This window comes from Mercenaria mercenaria, chromosome 3, assembly GCF_021730395.1.
Source record: "Mercenaria mercenaria strain notata chromosome 3, MADL_Memer_1, whole genome shotgun sequence".
Taxonomy (NCBI): domain Eukaryota; kingdom Metazoa; phylum Mollusca; class Bivalvia; order Venerida; family Veneridae; genus Mercenaria; species Mercenaria mercenaria.
This window is the reverse complement of record NC_069363.1, coordinates 24,599,285-24,615,885: the sequence shown is the minus strand read 5'-3', so window position 1 is coordinate 24,615,885 and position 16,601 is coordinate 24,599,285. Positions and strand designations below refer to the sequence as shown.

At 36.5% G+C, this 16,601-nt stretch overlaps 1 protein-coding gene across 1 annotated transcript; it reads right to left on the bottom strand.

Moving 5' to 3' along the window:
- Nucleotides 1-1,133: 1,133 nt before the first annotated feature.
- Nucleotides 1,134-9,865, bottom strand: LOC128555529 (cornifelin-like). Its single transcript, XM_053538023.1, has 4 exons — nucleotides 9,770-9,865; nucleotides 5,423-5,618; nucleotides 4,286-4,425; nucleotides 1,134-1,289 (listed from the first exon to the last, which is right to left on the bottom strand). The coding sequence occupies exons 2-4, from the start codon at nucleotides 5,598-5,600 to the stop codon at nucleotides 1,197-1,199; spliced, it is 411 nt and encodes a 136-aa protein (XP_053393998.1). The 5' UTR covers nucleotides 5,601-5,618; nucleotides 9,770-9,865; the 3' UTR covers nucleotides 1,134-1,196.
- Nucleotides 9,866-16,601: the final 6,736 nt, after the last annotated feature.

Here is a 16,601-nt window from a genome sequence, read left to right as displayed (position 1 = left end):
AAATGGAAGGCTCAAACCTTTGACCTTGAGTTGTGACCTTGACCTTGAGCCGGCATGGCTGACTCATGGGTTCTGCACATCGTCTTGATGAGGTGATCATTTGACCCAAGTTTCACGAAATTCCTTCAAGGGGTTTAGGAGATATAGAGCGGACACAAAATGGCAGGCTCAAACCTTTGACCTTGAGTTGTGACCTTGACCTTGAACCGACAAGGCTGACTCATGGGTTCTGCACATCGTCTTGATGAGGTGATCATTTGACCCAAGTTTCATGAAAATCCTTCAAAGGGTTTAGGAGATATGGACCGGACACGAATTTGTTACGGACGGAAGTACGGAAGGACGGACGGAAGGACGGACGGACGGAAGGACGGACGCAGACCATTCCTATAATCCCTCCGCCACGGCGGGGGATTAGAAAAACAGGACAATACCTGGTTGGGCGATTTCTGATCACTTGGCAATATTAACTTTAAGGTGCTACATTAATGGTCACTTGAAAGCCAGTTGTGCAGTTACAAAGAAGAAACCACACTGTTCCGTTCCAGAGTCTGTGTAGTGATTGTAAAAAATACATAGTCTTATTGAAAGTAGAATTGTAATCAGAGTCTGGGGTTATAATAAGCTAAAATATCTATTTCCTTTCCTTTTTATTCGTGTATATAAGACAGAGTAGGTATAACAATACCGGATTAAAATATTCCGAATCTACAACAAAACAACTTGCTTTGCAACGAGGGCCTGAACATGTGATTTTGTTTAACTTGATGATACCTTAGTCTGGCAGATAGCTTGCTTAGAAACAGGTATAAAAAGTAGAATGTTGTGAAATATATATAATGTAGTCGTATGACTTTAAAAACGCAAACCAAGCTCGCTAACTGTTAGGATGTGTTCATGCTGGGAAGAAATATAAATGTACAACTTACAAAATGACCTAAGTTTGATAAGGAGAAATGAATTATCTTTATCGACCACCATTGGGTGATTGAAAATACAGTACAAATAAAAAAGACATGAGAAAGACGTATTTATGACTGTTCAAATAAATAAAATAGACAACTGTCGTTATTATACAAATATATCAATGCACTACACAGTTTCTGCTAATGTTCTATTTTGTTACCAAGTTAAAGCATATTGTCTGCAGAAAGTTACAGCAAACTAATTATAACAGAGAATACAGAGTACTTCTTTCACAGCCCCATGTGATCCAGTTCTCTGTGCATCTGACACAAGGCACAGAAGTAGCAGCAGTAGAGGGAGAGATAATCCTGGCATATTGATCCCTGGAAAAAAGTTTTGATTAATATATTTCCATATGACGCATGTACAGATATATACGTCAAGGCAGTTATTTGAATTAGAATTTTAATGCTCTGCGGTATGATTAAAACGCGGGTCTAAAGGGTTGGATAACGTTCCAAATGTTTTGCAGCAAGGCAATAATATAGATTCAACAACCGCAGGTACTCTAGCACTTTACTCTCTCAATAAAACCCCGTTTCGGTTTACATGCACGGATTGAATTCTTCATACAGAGGAAATATGTCTGCATACTACAACAAAACTGCTGGATTCAGTTTCTACTGAAAAATTATTTTTATTTATGCAGCTAGACCACCACTCCCCGTTTTGTATTTGTAATTGTATTAACCAAACTGGATAGAAATTAATACTGAGCGTGTTGGCGTTAATATCTGAGAGCGTTACTGGTCCAGTGCCTAAATCCGGACAGTGCTTAATAATTCGGACACCTTTAAAAAACGCTTTACGATCGTGATTTTTTTACTGGAATGAATATGATCGGCGAAGACGAACGCTTTGATGACCAGTTGTCAACAACAGTGTGTAAATGTAAGTATTTCCAGAGAAAATTACCTGCAAATATCCGCACCGCTAAAAGTAAAAATTGTGTGTCGTGGGGGATGACGTCATACAGCGCACGCCAGTTATTAGAAGTGCGGCGAGGTACTAATTTAATGAGAAAACAATTCTGCCTGTTGCAGACGACTGTTTTTCTTAGTTCATCAAAACTGACGTGAAAACATGTTTTACAATTCTGTACTACCCTCAGTATTTATTTAAGAAATTTAACTGATTTCTATAAATTGTGATAATTAATTCAATAGAGAAGAAAATGCCAGCATTTTGCAGACAAGGGAAGCAGTTCATAAGATAAAGACGGCGCGGCATCATTATAGCGCATGGTTGCGTCAAAAAGTATAACGACAGCGACAGAATCTGCATGTGGGTGATATTTGGCAGTTGCGCATTAAATTAGAAACTAGTCCACATGATCACGTGATTAACAGGTAGTAAAACTTCACTTCACCTGAACGGAGATGTCTGTATACATTTACAGGACTGAATCTGACCGCTTTGTTTCATACAAAGTCGTGTTCATTGTTATTTTAGCTCACCTGAGCACGAAGTGCTCAAGGTGAGCTTTTGTGATCGTCCTGTGTCCGTCGTCGTCCGTCCGTCCGTCACTCTAGAGGTCACAATTTTGGCCAAATCTTTAAAAATGAAACTTGGTCAGAATGTTACCCTCAATAAAATCATGGACGAGTTCGATATTGGGTCATCTAGGTTCAAAAACTAGGTCACCAGGCCAAATCAAAGGAAAAGCTTGTTAACATTCTTGAGGTCACCATTTTGGCACAATCTTAATGAAACTTGGTCAGAATGTTACCCTCAATAAAATCTTGGACAAGTTCGATATTGGGTCATCTGGGAGCAAAAACTAGGTCACCAGGTCAAATCAAAGGAAAAGCTTGTTAAGACTCTAGAAGTCACAATTTTGGCCCAATCTTAATGAAACTTGGTCAGAATGTTACCCTCAATAAAATCTTGGAGGAGTTTGATATTGGGTCAACTTGGATCAAAAATTAGGTCACCAAGTCAAATTCAAGGAAAAGCTTGTTAACAATGTAGAGGCCACATTTATAACTATATCTTCATGAAACTTGGTCAGAATGTTAATCTTGATGATCTTAAGGTCCGGGTTGAATCTGGGTCAGGTAGGGTCAAAAACTAGATCACCAGGTCAAATTTAAAGAAAAGCTTGTTAACACTGTAGAGGCCACATTTATGACCATATTTTAATGAAACTTGGTCAGAATGTTAATCTTGATGATCTATAGCTCAGTTCAAATCTGGGACAGGTGGGGTCAAAAACTAGGTCACCAGAGCAAATCAAAGGAAAAGCTTATTAACATTGTAGAGGCCACATTTATGACTTTATCCTCATGAAACTTGGTCAGAATGTTAATCTTGATGATTTTAGGTCAAGTTCAAATCTGGGTCAGGTGGGGTCAAAAACTAGGTCACTAGGGCAAATCAAAGGAAAAGCTTGTTAACACTCTAGAGGCCATATTTATGATTTTATCTTCATGAAGCTTTGTCAGAATGTTAATCTTGATGATTTTTAGGTCAAGTTCAAATCTGGGTCAGGTGGGGTCAAAAACTAGGTCACTAGGGCAAATCAAAGGAAAAACTTGTTAACACTAGCGGCCATATTTATGACTTTATCTTCATGAAACTTTGTCAGAATGTTAATCTTGATGATTTTTAGGTCAAGTTCAAATCTGGGTCAGGCGGGGTCAAAAACTAGGTCACAAGGGCAGATCAAAGGAAAGGCTTGTTAACACTTTAGAGGCCATATTTATGACTTTATCTTCATGAAACTTTGTCAGAATGTTAATCTTGATGATCTTGAGGTCAAGTTTGAATCTTGGTCATGTGGGGTCAAAAACTAGGTCACCGGATCAAATCAAAGGAAAAGCTAGTTATCACTTTAGATGCCACATTTATGACCATATCTTAATGAAACTTTGTCAGAATGTTAAATCTTGATGATCTTTAGGCCAATAGGTCAGGTGAGCGATACAGGTCCTTCATGGCCCTCTTGCTTGGTGCACAGATTCGTTGCATTTCATACCGAAATAGTGTCCGAATATTTAAGCACTCTGAAGGTCGATTTTGACAGCTTTTACTGGCCCACTTGGATGACTTTTTCTATGATGAAATCAGCAATATACGATTTTCTTGTTATAAAGAACCTAAAATTATACATTTGAAATGTGATGAAAGTGCGGTTTCGGAATGCAAAGTTATCGTCATTAAACCACCTAAAGTGTCCGGATTTAGGTACTGGACCAGTACAGGCTTTTTTAGTCTGTCTAGACTAGTGAGGGGATTAACGAGTTGTGTATAAGAAAAGCAATCTTAAAATGGTAAGGTTGAATTCCTTTTATGATTATACACTTGGAAACGTGCTTACCTGTATTCCACCAAGAGTCCTTAACCGGGCGCGTATGGCAACTAATCCACCGGGGATGCAGAATGGCACACACACATTTTCGCCAGTTCTTTTCGAAATGTCCGCCAAAACACACTCCGTACACATCCAGGCCATCATACCTATTCAACATTTTTAAGAACATGAATATATAAAACCGAAGGTAGCAAAAGACAGAAATGATTATTGTTTCACCAAAGTGTAAGCCATTGTCGGCCTCAATGTCAGTAGACATACTATCCCAATAAACAAACGCAGATACATTCCATTCTTTCGACTCTGTAACTTTACATTAGATGTTAATGGTTCCATGTCATTCACCAGTGGTTACTCATTTGACAGTGGTTTCTTGTCAAGGGACATTGGTTACATGTACTTGTCATTCTGTAGTGGACAGTGATTACTGATTACTGATTACTCATTCGGCAGTAGTTACTTTTCCTTCGGCAGCGATAACTGGACATTTCTACTCCTTAAGTACACGTGTTTTCTGTACTTTACACCTTCTCACCGTGTATGCAGATATACCCTACTCGCTTTGTACAAAACATGTACCTACCAACCATGTATATAGATTTACTTTTCTAATCAAACGCGCTCAATACTCTACTCACAATGTACATAATTGATAAGTTTTGACTGAACTACATCTGAACGAAAAGGTACCACATCGTAATATGACGTAAAAATAAACCATCGAAGTATTTGACATTCCATAAAAATGCCAATGTTTTGGTATGTGGCAGCAATTTTTCCATTTTTACTGCTTATAATATGCCGTTACTATACATTATTTGTAATCAACTAATAATGCATTTCTTAGGAATTAATCTCAAATGATGTATTTTTACGAAAATGATAGGAAAAGGCTGCTGTGATTTTCAGACTTTGACAGAATGACCCTGTGTATAAGTTGAGATCATTTGCAGACCAAAAGGAATCGTCCTTTTGACTTACCGACGCCAAATCAATGCAGGTCATTTAGCGACCACAGACAAGATGAGATTTGACCACAGTAAGCCAAAGTGTTTTCCAATTTTGGAGCGGAACAAAATGATAGTACGAGTAAATTCAAAGTTTGTTTGTCAGGTATGAAGATAGCAAACATGGAATACGTACATTTTTTCACGTCATCTGTGCAAGAGAACAAGCCAGAGCTCCAGTCTCTGTGTCCTTCTCTATTACAGACAAGCTTGCCGCCACCCACTTGAGGTTGTTGGATGACTACAGTCGTCACTGGTCCTGGCTGCCCCTGCCCACCGTGGACCGCCGAGGAGTCTGTAGGCTGTACGCTCATTCTTTTGAAAGCTTAAAACTGTTAAAAGATGCAGTAGATGAATATTGAAATCAGAAGTGTAGCTACTACGTAGTGCCTAACTTCCGGCCCAGCTCACAATTTCCACCAGAATGGTTTATTTTATTACATAATTTAGAAATTGGTCAGACTATACTAGCATCTCCAAATATACGCCACCAGAGCTGTTCTACGATCCACTTCTTTCGGGGGGGGGGGGGGGGGGCATACGTATACGCCAAGATCCATAACCCGTGCCTGCATATCTATATGGTTTCCATAATGTTCTTCAATAATTATGGATAATATTTTGTCAGTGCAGTTTCTGTCAAGGACTTTTTTTTTTAAATAAAAGATTCACTTAAAGCAGACAACACAAATATCAGAATATATTATACCAATTTATCGTTTCAACTTTTTTGAAGTGTTATTGAACTATAAACTTAAAGATACGAATGATCAGACTTTGATCAGAACCGTTTATTTATTTTAAAACAAAATATAATCTACATAAATCGCGCATTCCACTTTTCATGTGAAAAATATGATAAATCTAAGCGGACAACCGGGTATTTTATTTCTTTGATCATTTGTTTTGGTTTATCGCTTGTAATCTGCCTGGATTCTATACCAGTATGAAGTCTTAAGCAGAGCTTCCCCGTATGAATCGGGCCAATAGAATACCTGACTTTAATCAGTCAAATCGTCACGGAGAACAGTAATGTCAGCACAAAAGTACGTAGTGCTCCTTTTGAACGCGAAGCGCGAAGGTACGACGGTATGATGGCGACAGTACGACGGACTGTCACCATCGCACGGTCGCTCTTCGCCATCGTACTGTCGTGTTATCACCATCGTTCTATCGCGCTTCGCCATCGTGTCGTCGTACCTCCGCTCTTTGCGTTCATATGGAGAGGCGCTGGCCCTATCGGAACACCGTACGAAAGCAATTAGTTCTAGTTTTTAATGAGATTGAAAACGAATATCCTCATTAAAATATTTTACAGCCAAAAGAACTAATTCCGTCAAATTTTGCGTCGTTTCATGTTGATTTTGAAAAAAGAAATGTATACAAGTAATCAAATTGATTTACTGCGTGTGACATACAACGCATGTATCAGAATGGTCTTCAAACGGTACTCTTTATATTAGACACTTTACTGTTTTAAATGAATTGTCATCTGATGCCTTCATTCAAGTTAATTGACATTTTGAAAAGAAGAAAGTTTTAACATTTAAGAATGATTTCGTTAAGCAACAACTGAATAACAATGATGTGGTTTTCAGGCACGTTGATCAACTTGACATTAATTTCACACTGGAAAATGTTATTCCAGCTATTTTTCCCTTAAAAGTGGTAAACGTGCTCGAATATATCAACTAATTCCTGAAATATTTATTGAACGTAAAACCATTTTAGCACCAGTGTTATGTAAACTTTTTAATCATATTTGAGCCGTGCCATGGGAAAACCAACATAGTGGGTGTGCGACCAGCATGGATCCAGACCAGCCTGCGCATCCGCGCAGTCTGGTCAGGATCCATGCTGTTCGCTAACAGTTTCTCCAATTCCAATAGGCTTTAAAAGCGAACAGCATGGAGCCTGACAAGACTGCGCGGATGCGCAGGCTGGTCTGGATCCATGCTGGTCGCACATCCACTATGTTGGTTTTCCCATGGCACGGCTCATTTGGTGTTTACGAGTGAATTTCACAGATATCACTGTACTTTACCTTCGCGCAGAAAGAGTGATCCAAATGATGTGAATAATTCTAGTTGCATCACTCTCGTTAGTATTTTTTTTCTGATCTTTTCTCAGTATTGAAAGACATGAGATTTCGCAAATGGGCCAACAGTAATGCTTAAATGAAAAGGGTCAGAAGTGACTTTCAAATTGTTGCTAAGTACGTAGAGTTGTGCGAAATATTGCGTTACAGTAGAGCAACTTGAGAAAAGAAACCATTCTCGTATTTTTCATTTAGTTTTTCCAGAGTGACACGTATGTAATGATCCCTTGGAAGTATAGAATGCAACCAGTCAAACTATAATCGGACTCGGTTCTATTGACGCGGAAGCGGAATTCTGTTATGGCAAAAATGGACTTCAGGACCAGAAAATATAATTATTACATACTCGTTTCTATTCCCCGTTAAGTTACACTGGTACCGGAAACGTCAATATTTTTCCATACGCTGACGCCTGAATTTCATATCAGGTGCGTGACGTAATTCACACTGTTGTTGCACTATTTTTTCTATTTAGTTCAGTATTGTCAATCCTATTCAGGCTATTGAATATGTTTATGAAATTTACATAATATCTATACGTGTAGATGCGTATGTAATGAAAAGGTTATTATCTTTGCATCGGGAGATATGCACTCGTTCTTCAGCGGAAGAATATTGCTCTCCCAAAGTCGCGCAATATTTCCGCTGAAGAACTCGTGCGTATTTCCCGATACAAAGCTAATAACCTATAATAACATTGAGTACAAGTACGGCGAGTCTTTTTACATCCGCCATTCGGCACTTAAAGACTGCTGCTGTGATAGTTAATAAAATCTTGGAAGTACAGAATGCAAACTTTGATTTTATTGACAGATTTACAGGTTTTTATAATACAGTATTATTTCCTTATTTCAGTATTATTTCCTTATTCCAGAAAAATTATAAACAGTCTTTAATGGACTGCATAATTATTAACTAAATGGATTATTGTTGCGAGTGTTTGTACGGAAAATTTTCACTAAGCTCCAAAAGCATTCATTACCTAGTCAAACATTAAACCACTGTACCCTATGATTTCTTTATTTAATGTAATTGCTTTGAATATTACAGAAAAGATAAAAATATTTGATCGCAAGGTATGGGGTTTTCATAAAGCACCTGGCATTGGAAAGGGCATTAAAGACTTTTAAAATAAGAGGCCTTGGTGTAAGTCACCTAACTACAACAACATCTGCAGTTGTAAGATTCTCCATCAGTAATACGAAAGGCACTGGTTCAGAATTCTAAAATTCCCTAACTCTCTGTTACACACTTAAACGTTCAAATGAAAATCTGTTGAAGAATGGTAAAAGAAAACAAAACAACAAAAAGAAATGTTAAAAGACTGTTTTCAGACTGGGACTTTTTGTTAAAAGACTGTTTTCAGACTGGGACTTTTTGTATTAACCCTTATCCTGCTAAATTTCTATAATGAATTAACTTGTCCATCTTTCAATTTGGACAGTACCATTAACTGTTAAAAGAGGTGCTTACCAAAAAAAAGATACTGACTGAATGGTGAACAGTGTAGACCATGATCAGTCAGCATGGATGTGCAGGCTGACCTTGGTCTGCACTGGTCGCAAAGGCAGAAACACTTGCCACCAGCAGGCCAAGGGTTAATTGAATAATGAAAATGTTACAAATGTGCATGTCAGTAGTACAATACAAAAATAAATGGTCATCAATTGCAACAATGGTTTGCTGAACTTAGTACCTTTTCTAAACGGAAAAATAAAAGTTATTTCGAAAATATTTATTGATTTGGATTTATAATAAGATGTTTCTTATATAAGGTAAACTATAGATAAAGAAATATTGAAAGAAGCCAAAATATTTTTACCAAATATAGATATAATATTAAAAGAATTAAGTTGAAATAGAAAATCACTTTAAATAATGTGACCAGTTTATAATGACTCGAAAAAAACATATTTACCCACACATTATTGTTTTTAGCCTTATATAAATAAATGCACAGTGAAATGTAATTATTAATTTATCAAAGTTTGTATATACGGCAACACAGCAAGGAATGAAACTAGTTAACTATATGTTTAAATGTTTTGAATATGTATAATAAATTGACATCATAAATTAAAAAAAAATCAAAATATTGTTTATACTATGCTTTTCTGTATTGCAATATTGTATATAGATGTGTAAACCGCCAGAAAGTTATTTGGCGAGGAACATATTTATTTATGTCCCGAGAAAATATTTGATTGACTTAACATTTTAAAAGTATTTTTTTCTTATTTTCAACGATTTTTCTTCTTCGAATTTTATTTCATCAAAATTTCTGCAAATAATTTTACAGTCAGTATGCAGCACACGACAACTATTTTAGCTATATTTAAATAGCCATTAAAAACAACAAAGCTAAGGAAGAAATGAATAACTTACCAGTCCACGACTTGAAAACCTAACAGAATTTTCTTTTGGGACTATGTAGCAGTTTTGTTTACACCAACTGTAACCATGGGCACGGTTTGTTTTCATTTGGTTCACCTGAGCGAACATTTTTCACTTCCTGATCCTCTAAAAAAATCCCGTTTAAAGGCACGTGCATGCATCCAGATTTTATGTCAACTTTTTCAAAATTTAGAAGGTGCGTTCATTTTTACACGTGAAAGAAAAATAAGAACAAAGTGAATCAATGGGTTTAAATATATATCATTTATTCATAAACACACTCGTATGATAAGCGCATGTAGAAAAAAACTCTAATGCGTTTACCACTCGGAAAAAAACTGAAGGAAAACAGGAGGTTTTTAGTGCTACTCAAAGTCATTCTCATAAAATGATAATGATTTACGGTTCTATGTTTTTACTCTTTTACGGTTTCTGTATTTAATAGACATTACCTGTTTGAAGAGATATTGTGTTGCACACCTCTAATTCTCCAGCTTTAACTAAACCTGGCCGCACCCTTCTGATTAACCAGCTATGTATGAACTTGGCATAACCCCTCTGATTAACCAGCCATGTATAAATCTGGCAGCAACCCCCTGATACTAGCTATGTATAAACATGGCAGTAACTCTCTGATAAACAAGCTGTATAAAACTGGCAACAACCCTCTGAATGTATCAGCTATGTGTAAAATCGGACAGCAACCCTCTGATTAACCAGGTATGTATGAACCTGGCAGCAACCCTCTTATTAACCAGCTTTACACGAACCTGGCAGAAACCCTCTTATTAACCAGCTTTACATGAACCTGGCAGCAGCCCTCTTATTAACCAGCTTTACATGAACCTGGCAGCAACCCTCTTATTAACGAGCTTTACATGAACCTGGCAGAAACCCTTTTATTAACCAGCTTTACATGAACCTGGCAGCAACCCTCTTATTAACCAGCTTTACATGAACCTGGCAGCAACCCTCTTATTAACCAGCTTTACATGAACCTGGCAGAAACCCTCTGATTAACAAACTATGTATAAATCGGGCAGCAACCCTCTGATTAACATGTATGAACCTGACAGCAACTCTCTGATTAACCAGCTTTACACGAACCTGTCAGAAACCCTCTGATTAACAAACTATGGGCGCAAATCGGGCAGCAGTCCTCTTATTAACCACCTTTGTATAAATCGGGCAGCAACCCTCTGATTAACCAGCTATGTATGAAACTGGCAGCAACCCTCTGATTAACCAGCAACCCTCTGATTAAGCAATTATATATAAATCGGGCAGCAACCCTCTGATTAACCAGCTATGTATGAACCTGGCAGCAACCCTCTTATGAACCAGCTGTAGAAACATAGCAACGCCCCACTGATAAACTAGCTTCATATAAGACTGGCAGCACCGCTCTAATTAGCCAGCTATATATAAACCCAGTTTACTTTTTTCAGGTTGTTGAAGTGTTATACTAAGAATCAAATGTAAATGTAAGACTAGAAATTACATTGAAATCAAAAGAGGTAACTTTTTTATTGTGCATTTAATTTCTGTTCTTAATATTTTCTTAAGTGTTAAAGATACCTTTAGTTTCATTAATATAATCCTACGTACATAAAAATAATGCAGAGTTTTATTTTCTCCGAGTATAGGGAGTTTTCAATACAACTATGATCTCGGACCATTTATACATTATACGAAGGCGAGCGACCCAATAACTTGAGTTCTCTATCCATTTTTGTCTTCACCCGTTTGTCAAGATATAGCTGATAAGTGAAAAATCTATATGATCTGTTTGTCCTATAAAATTCAGCTTATCAAAATAAAATATAATCATTTAAAATGAATCATGACTGTAGAACAAGTGAAGAAATGAAAAGATGTTTAAACGTGAAGGATAAACTTTTCTGAAATTTTCTCCAACAATTGATATAGTCATACCAATAGTTATTGTCGTATTATCCAGAAAGACAGCTCCTTGATTTTTAAATTAAATCCTGGAAATAGTTTCAGTTAATTTTTTTTTTCAATACCCCATTAGATCAAATGATCCGTGGGAACATACAATACATGATACATTGTAAGACAACATACAACATATACATAAATACGGTGTCCCGTTAGGACATCGCCGTATACTGTGAGCTGGAAACGATTCGGCGATGTTGAAAAGACGAAATAACGAAACTAGCACGCCCCTTTGCTTACAAACACAATAGTGCTTAGACCGAAATGTCTATGGTACAATGAAGAACTATACGAAGCCAAACATTTGAAACGAAAACTTGAACGCAAATGGAGAAAAACAAATCTGACAGTAGATCATGGGATATACAGAAATCATTGTGCTTCTGTGAATAAATTGCTGAAACAAACACGTGTTAACTTCTTTTTGAAAAGACAGAGTCCTGTGGACGATTTTATTCAAAATGACAAAGAATCTTCTTGGTAGGAACGAGGAGTAGAGATATTACCTAAAATTTTAGATTATGAAAACCAATTAAAAAGATAATGCTGGTTGCTGATATGTAACACTTTAGACTGAATATAATACTTAACTCTTGATTTGATCATTTTGAAGCATATTGTTTAAGATTTTCTGAAAATTTTTATTTAATTTCCACGTTGCTGCTCTTACAGATAGTCCTACCTATTAAGTCATTGATAAATATTTAATCCCCAATTATACCTGGATTAATGCGGGAAGAACTTATCTCAATGCAAAAACGTTGTCAAATACTAGTACATAATTATTGTGTCACGTCAGAAAATGTTTTAAGTCTAATAAAATAAATTCAGATCCACTGTTTAAGCTGAAATTTAGATACAATGTTATTTGTACCATATCACACATCATATATAAAAACAAGAAAAAACTCTTCAGTATTTACGATGAAAATCGACATTACAATGAAATGACTTATCACTAATTTTTAACTATACATTTACTTCGTTATTCCTGTTAACTTGTGTCATGCAGGTGAACAGGTAAATACAGGATAGGATTAGTATTTGTGTCATTGATTGATCTCTAGGACTATGTCTACGAGGAGGTCGTCCTGCCAACATCTTCCTCTTCCAAAGAACTAGCACAAAATTGCAGCGACTTCTTCATCGAAAAAAAAGATGGAATAAGAAATTAAATTAGATCAGAAACCGAATTACAAACCGGTGCGGTATTGAGAACACGCAAATAGATAAACTTGTTAAATTTACCTCAGTCTCACAGGATGAAGTGGAAAAAGTTATTTCAAAATCTAGAAGTAAATCGTGTGAGCGTGATCGAATTCCGACATGGCTTTTGAAAGAATGCTTAGAAGAGCTGCTACCATCTTTCATGAAAATAATCAATGATTCTTTGGAGAAAGCATATGTACCGGAATCCTTCAAAAGTTCGTTGATCAGGCGACTCATCAAAAAGTCAGATCTAGATGCAAATGTTCTGAAGAACTATACCGTACGTGTCTAAAATTGAAAAGGTAGTCGATGCTCGTTTGGAAAGCCACTTGTCTTTGAACAATCTCCACGAAGGACACCAGTCTGCATACAGAAAATTTCACTCCACTGAGACTGCATTACTGAAAGTTCAAAATGACATTCTCAACACCCTTGACCAAAATGATGTGAGAATGTTAGTGATGCTTGACCTGTAAGCTGCTTTCGATACCATCGACATTATTGCATCGCTTCGACGACAACTTTGTATAGGAAAGAAACCCCACTCGAATGGATAACTTCATATCTGAGCCACTGCTACCAAGCTGTGACCATAGATAGTGAATTGTCAAACAAAGTGCGAATGAAATAGTGCTAAACAGGGGTCCGTTCTCGGACCAAAACTTTTCACAATGTACACTAAACCAGTTAGTATAATAGGCAAGAAACATGGACCAAATCACCATTGTTACTCCAACGATGGATGCTTTACGCTGTGTTGGAAACTGTCTCGTCGAAATTGCATCTTGGATGAACAGCAATATGTTGAAAATCAATGCCGATAAAATTGAAGTCATTGTATTTACATCTCAAAGAAACGAAAAATATATTGAATCCGTTCCTGTGAAAATTGGAGAAGAGAACATTAAACCATCTAAATGTGAAAGGAATCTTAGTGCTTTTCTAGACTCCAAAATGAGTATGGAAAAACATATTAACTCTGTTTGTAGATCAGAATACGGACAGTTACGTCAAATAGGCCGCATCAGGAAATATCTAAATCTCGTCACGTCACGCCTTGATAATTGCAATGCGCTCTTGTATGCTGTTCCGAAGATTTCAAAATCTTCAAACATTGCAGCTCGCATCACAAGTTATGATCACATTACACCGGTCTTAAAAGAACTGCATTGGATACCAGTTACTCAGAGAGTGGACTTTAACATTCTAGTTTACACATACAAAGCATTACATCACCAATCACCGATCTATGTAAAAGACAAGAAATTTGAGATCCAAGAACAACTCAAAACAACTAGTTGTTCCAAAAAGCAGAGCTGTGAGTTACGGTGATCGTAGTTTTTCATCAGCTGCACCAAAGTTATGGAATGTTCTTCCGGCTACCATTAGAGACGCTAAATGTTTGGATGTTTTCAAATGATCATTAAAAACACACTTTTTCATTAAGATCTATGGAAACTAACTTTGCACTGGAAAGCAAGCTGTTGTAAGACTGTGCAATAGAAGTTATTTTACTGTTGTTTATTGTTCTTTATAATATCTAGTATAATTGATATATATATAGTCAAACCTTATTTTAGCTAACTTCCTCTGGTAATTTTAATGCCGATATTTTAAATATATTTTTATGTTGTATTGTGTGTCCATATCATTCTGTTATATGTAGTTTGTACAGCGCTTTTGAACGTTTACTTTTTACATGAAAAGAGCGCTACAAAAATCTGGTAAATAATAACAATAAGACATGTAACAATAATAATAATAATAATGATAATAATAATGATAATAATATAATAATAATAATTTATATAAGCCGCTGTGGTCACGACAGCATGACTTTACTTTAGCGGAGAAGTTATCAGTTCGAGCATGTGTAAGTAGCTTCCTTACATCAGCTCATTGTTCTCTGTATGCTTGATCGTCATGTTTTGTTTCATATTCTTGTTGATTTCTGACATTTTTGTTCTGTCCCTCTATCGAATGTTTATATGTTTATGTTACAGGTGGTTGTGTATAGTCTAACTATCATTGAGCAAAGTTCTATAATGCTATTTCATTTCACAATATCAGAAAGTTAAAAGGTATTTTACATTCTATAATATACTTTATGGTAAGCTCACTACTTTAAGCATTGCGTTTCATGTTTTTGTGGAAATTGTAAATGTTGATGATCATATGGGCCAAACATATGAAAATAAACTTGTAAACTTGATACCGCCAAAATGACAGAACGATAGTGTGCGGTTTTCGTATTGTTTCGCCCCTGCCACAAGGACAGAACGATATTGCGCGGTTTTCGTATTGTTTCACCCCTGCCACAAGGACAGAACGATATTGTGCGGTTTTCGTATTGTTTCACCCCTGCCACAAGGACAGAACGATATTGTGCGGTTTTCGTATTGTTTCACCCCTGCCACAAGTACAGAACGATATTGTGTTGCTGTCTCGTTGTTTCTAGGTCTCGTTCTGTCTCTCCCGCCAAACGATAGAACGACACAAAGTGAAGATCGGCTGCTTTGTACTTTGTGCGAAGTGGAGCAAGAACATAAGTAGTCCGCGTAGCGATGTTGGAGATGTGTAAGTGCATGTGGTGCAGAAAAAATGTACGCCAACAACACGCACCGTAATAACTGTCTTATATGAGAGCTAAAATCTCTCCACTTCTCTTGCTTTAGCGAGATACATTTCTAATCAAGCAAATAACAATTAGCTACAAGTTCGCCAATACCATTTACACTTTTTATGTGTTTTCGAACACAATTTTGCAATCTGTATTTATATTTTAATTGTTTATACAGTAAAGGAGACTTCTCGGGATCTTGAAGTGACTTTTGTAAACGTCCCCGAATATATGCCGGAGCATTTCTACATGAACACCATTTCACGTGAATAATTTTGACAAAATTAGGCTTTCGACACGGCTACTTTATCCACAGATACTACATTTGTCCTGCAAGCAATTTTCAAAAAAACCTTTATTTGTTTGTTCTGTGCTAGTTTATTTGTCTGTACTTTGTCTATGTACTTATGCGTAAATGTCAATCTTGTAAAAGGTACACATGCGCTTGTTTCAGTATAATATTAAATTATATTATATTTCACCGCATAAACAGCAGATGCAGTAGTTTCACAAATGGATCTCAGCCACGAGAGAACATAGAACTTCTGGAACTCTTAACTTTAGTTCTAAAGTGAAAGACATTTTTCATCTTGCATGTAAAACAAAAACATGAAGATTTTCAGTAAAACAAGGCAATATTGATGTCACGTTAACCTGTTATTTGGCGCTATAAAATGGCTGGAAAGAGTGCTACCAAATTTGATCTAAAAGACGTTTTAGAATAGAAATGTTTATTAGAACGGTGTTACGCACTGAAATGATTATTAAGCGCGCAGGATAACTCACTAGACTACCTCTAAGTTATTCATCGTGATGTGTTACCTCCCGTACTTTAACACTAAAAAGATCCTTAATTAAACATGGTTTTGCGTTGACGTCACGTCGGCCTACTATATTTTGCACCATAAATGAGCCATGAATAATGTTTCCCTAATTCATCAATTGTTTACATTAAAGACATACTAGAATCATAAAAACATATAGCAGGTCCATGTTAACACTCCGAATCAGTTATATGCCGCGCGTAATAAT

Bases quoted from the DNA above. Each gene is read 5' to 3' on its own strand.
- LOC128555529 (XM_053538023.1), bottom strand. From the start codon at position 5,600: ATGAGCGTACAGCCTACAGACTCCTCGGCGGTCCACGGTGGGCAGGGG. The intron at 4,426-5,422 runs GTACGTATTCCA...AATGTTGAATAG, and splicing joins CACAGATGACGTGAAAAAAT to GTATGATGGCCTGGATGTGT. The intron at 1,290-4,285 runs GTAAGCACGTTT...ACTTTTTTCCAG, and splicing joins GGACTCTTGGTGGAATACAG to GGATCAATATGCCAGGATTA.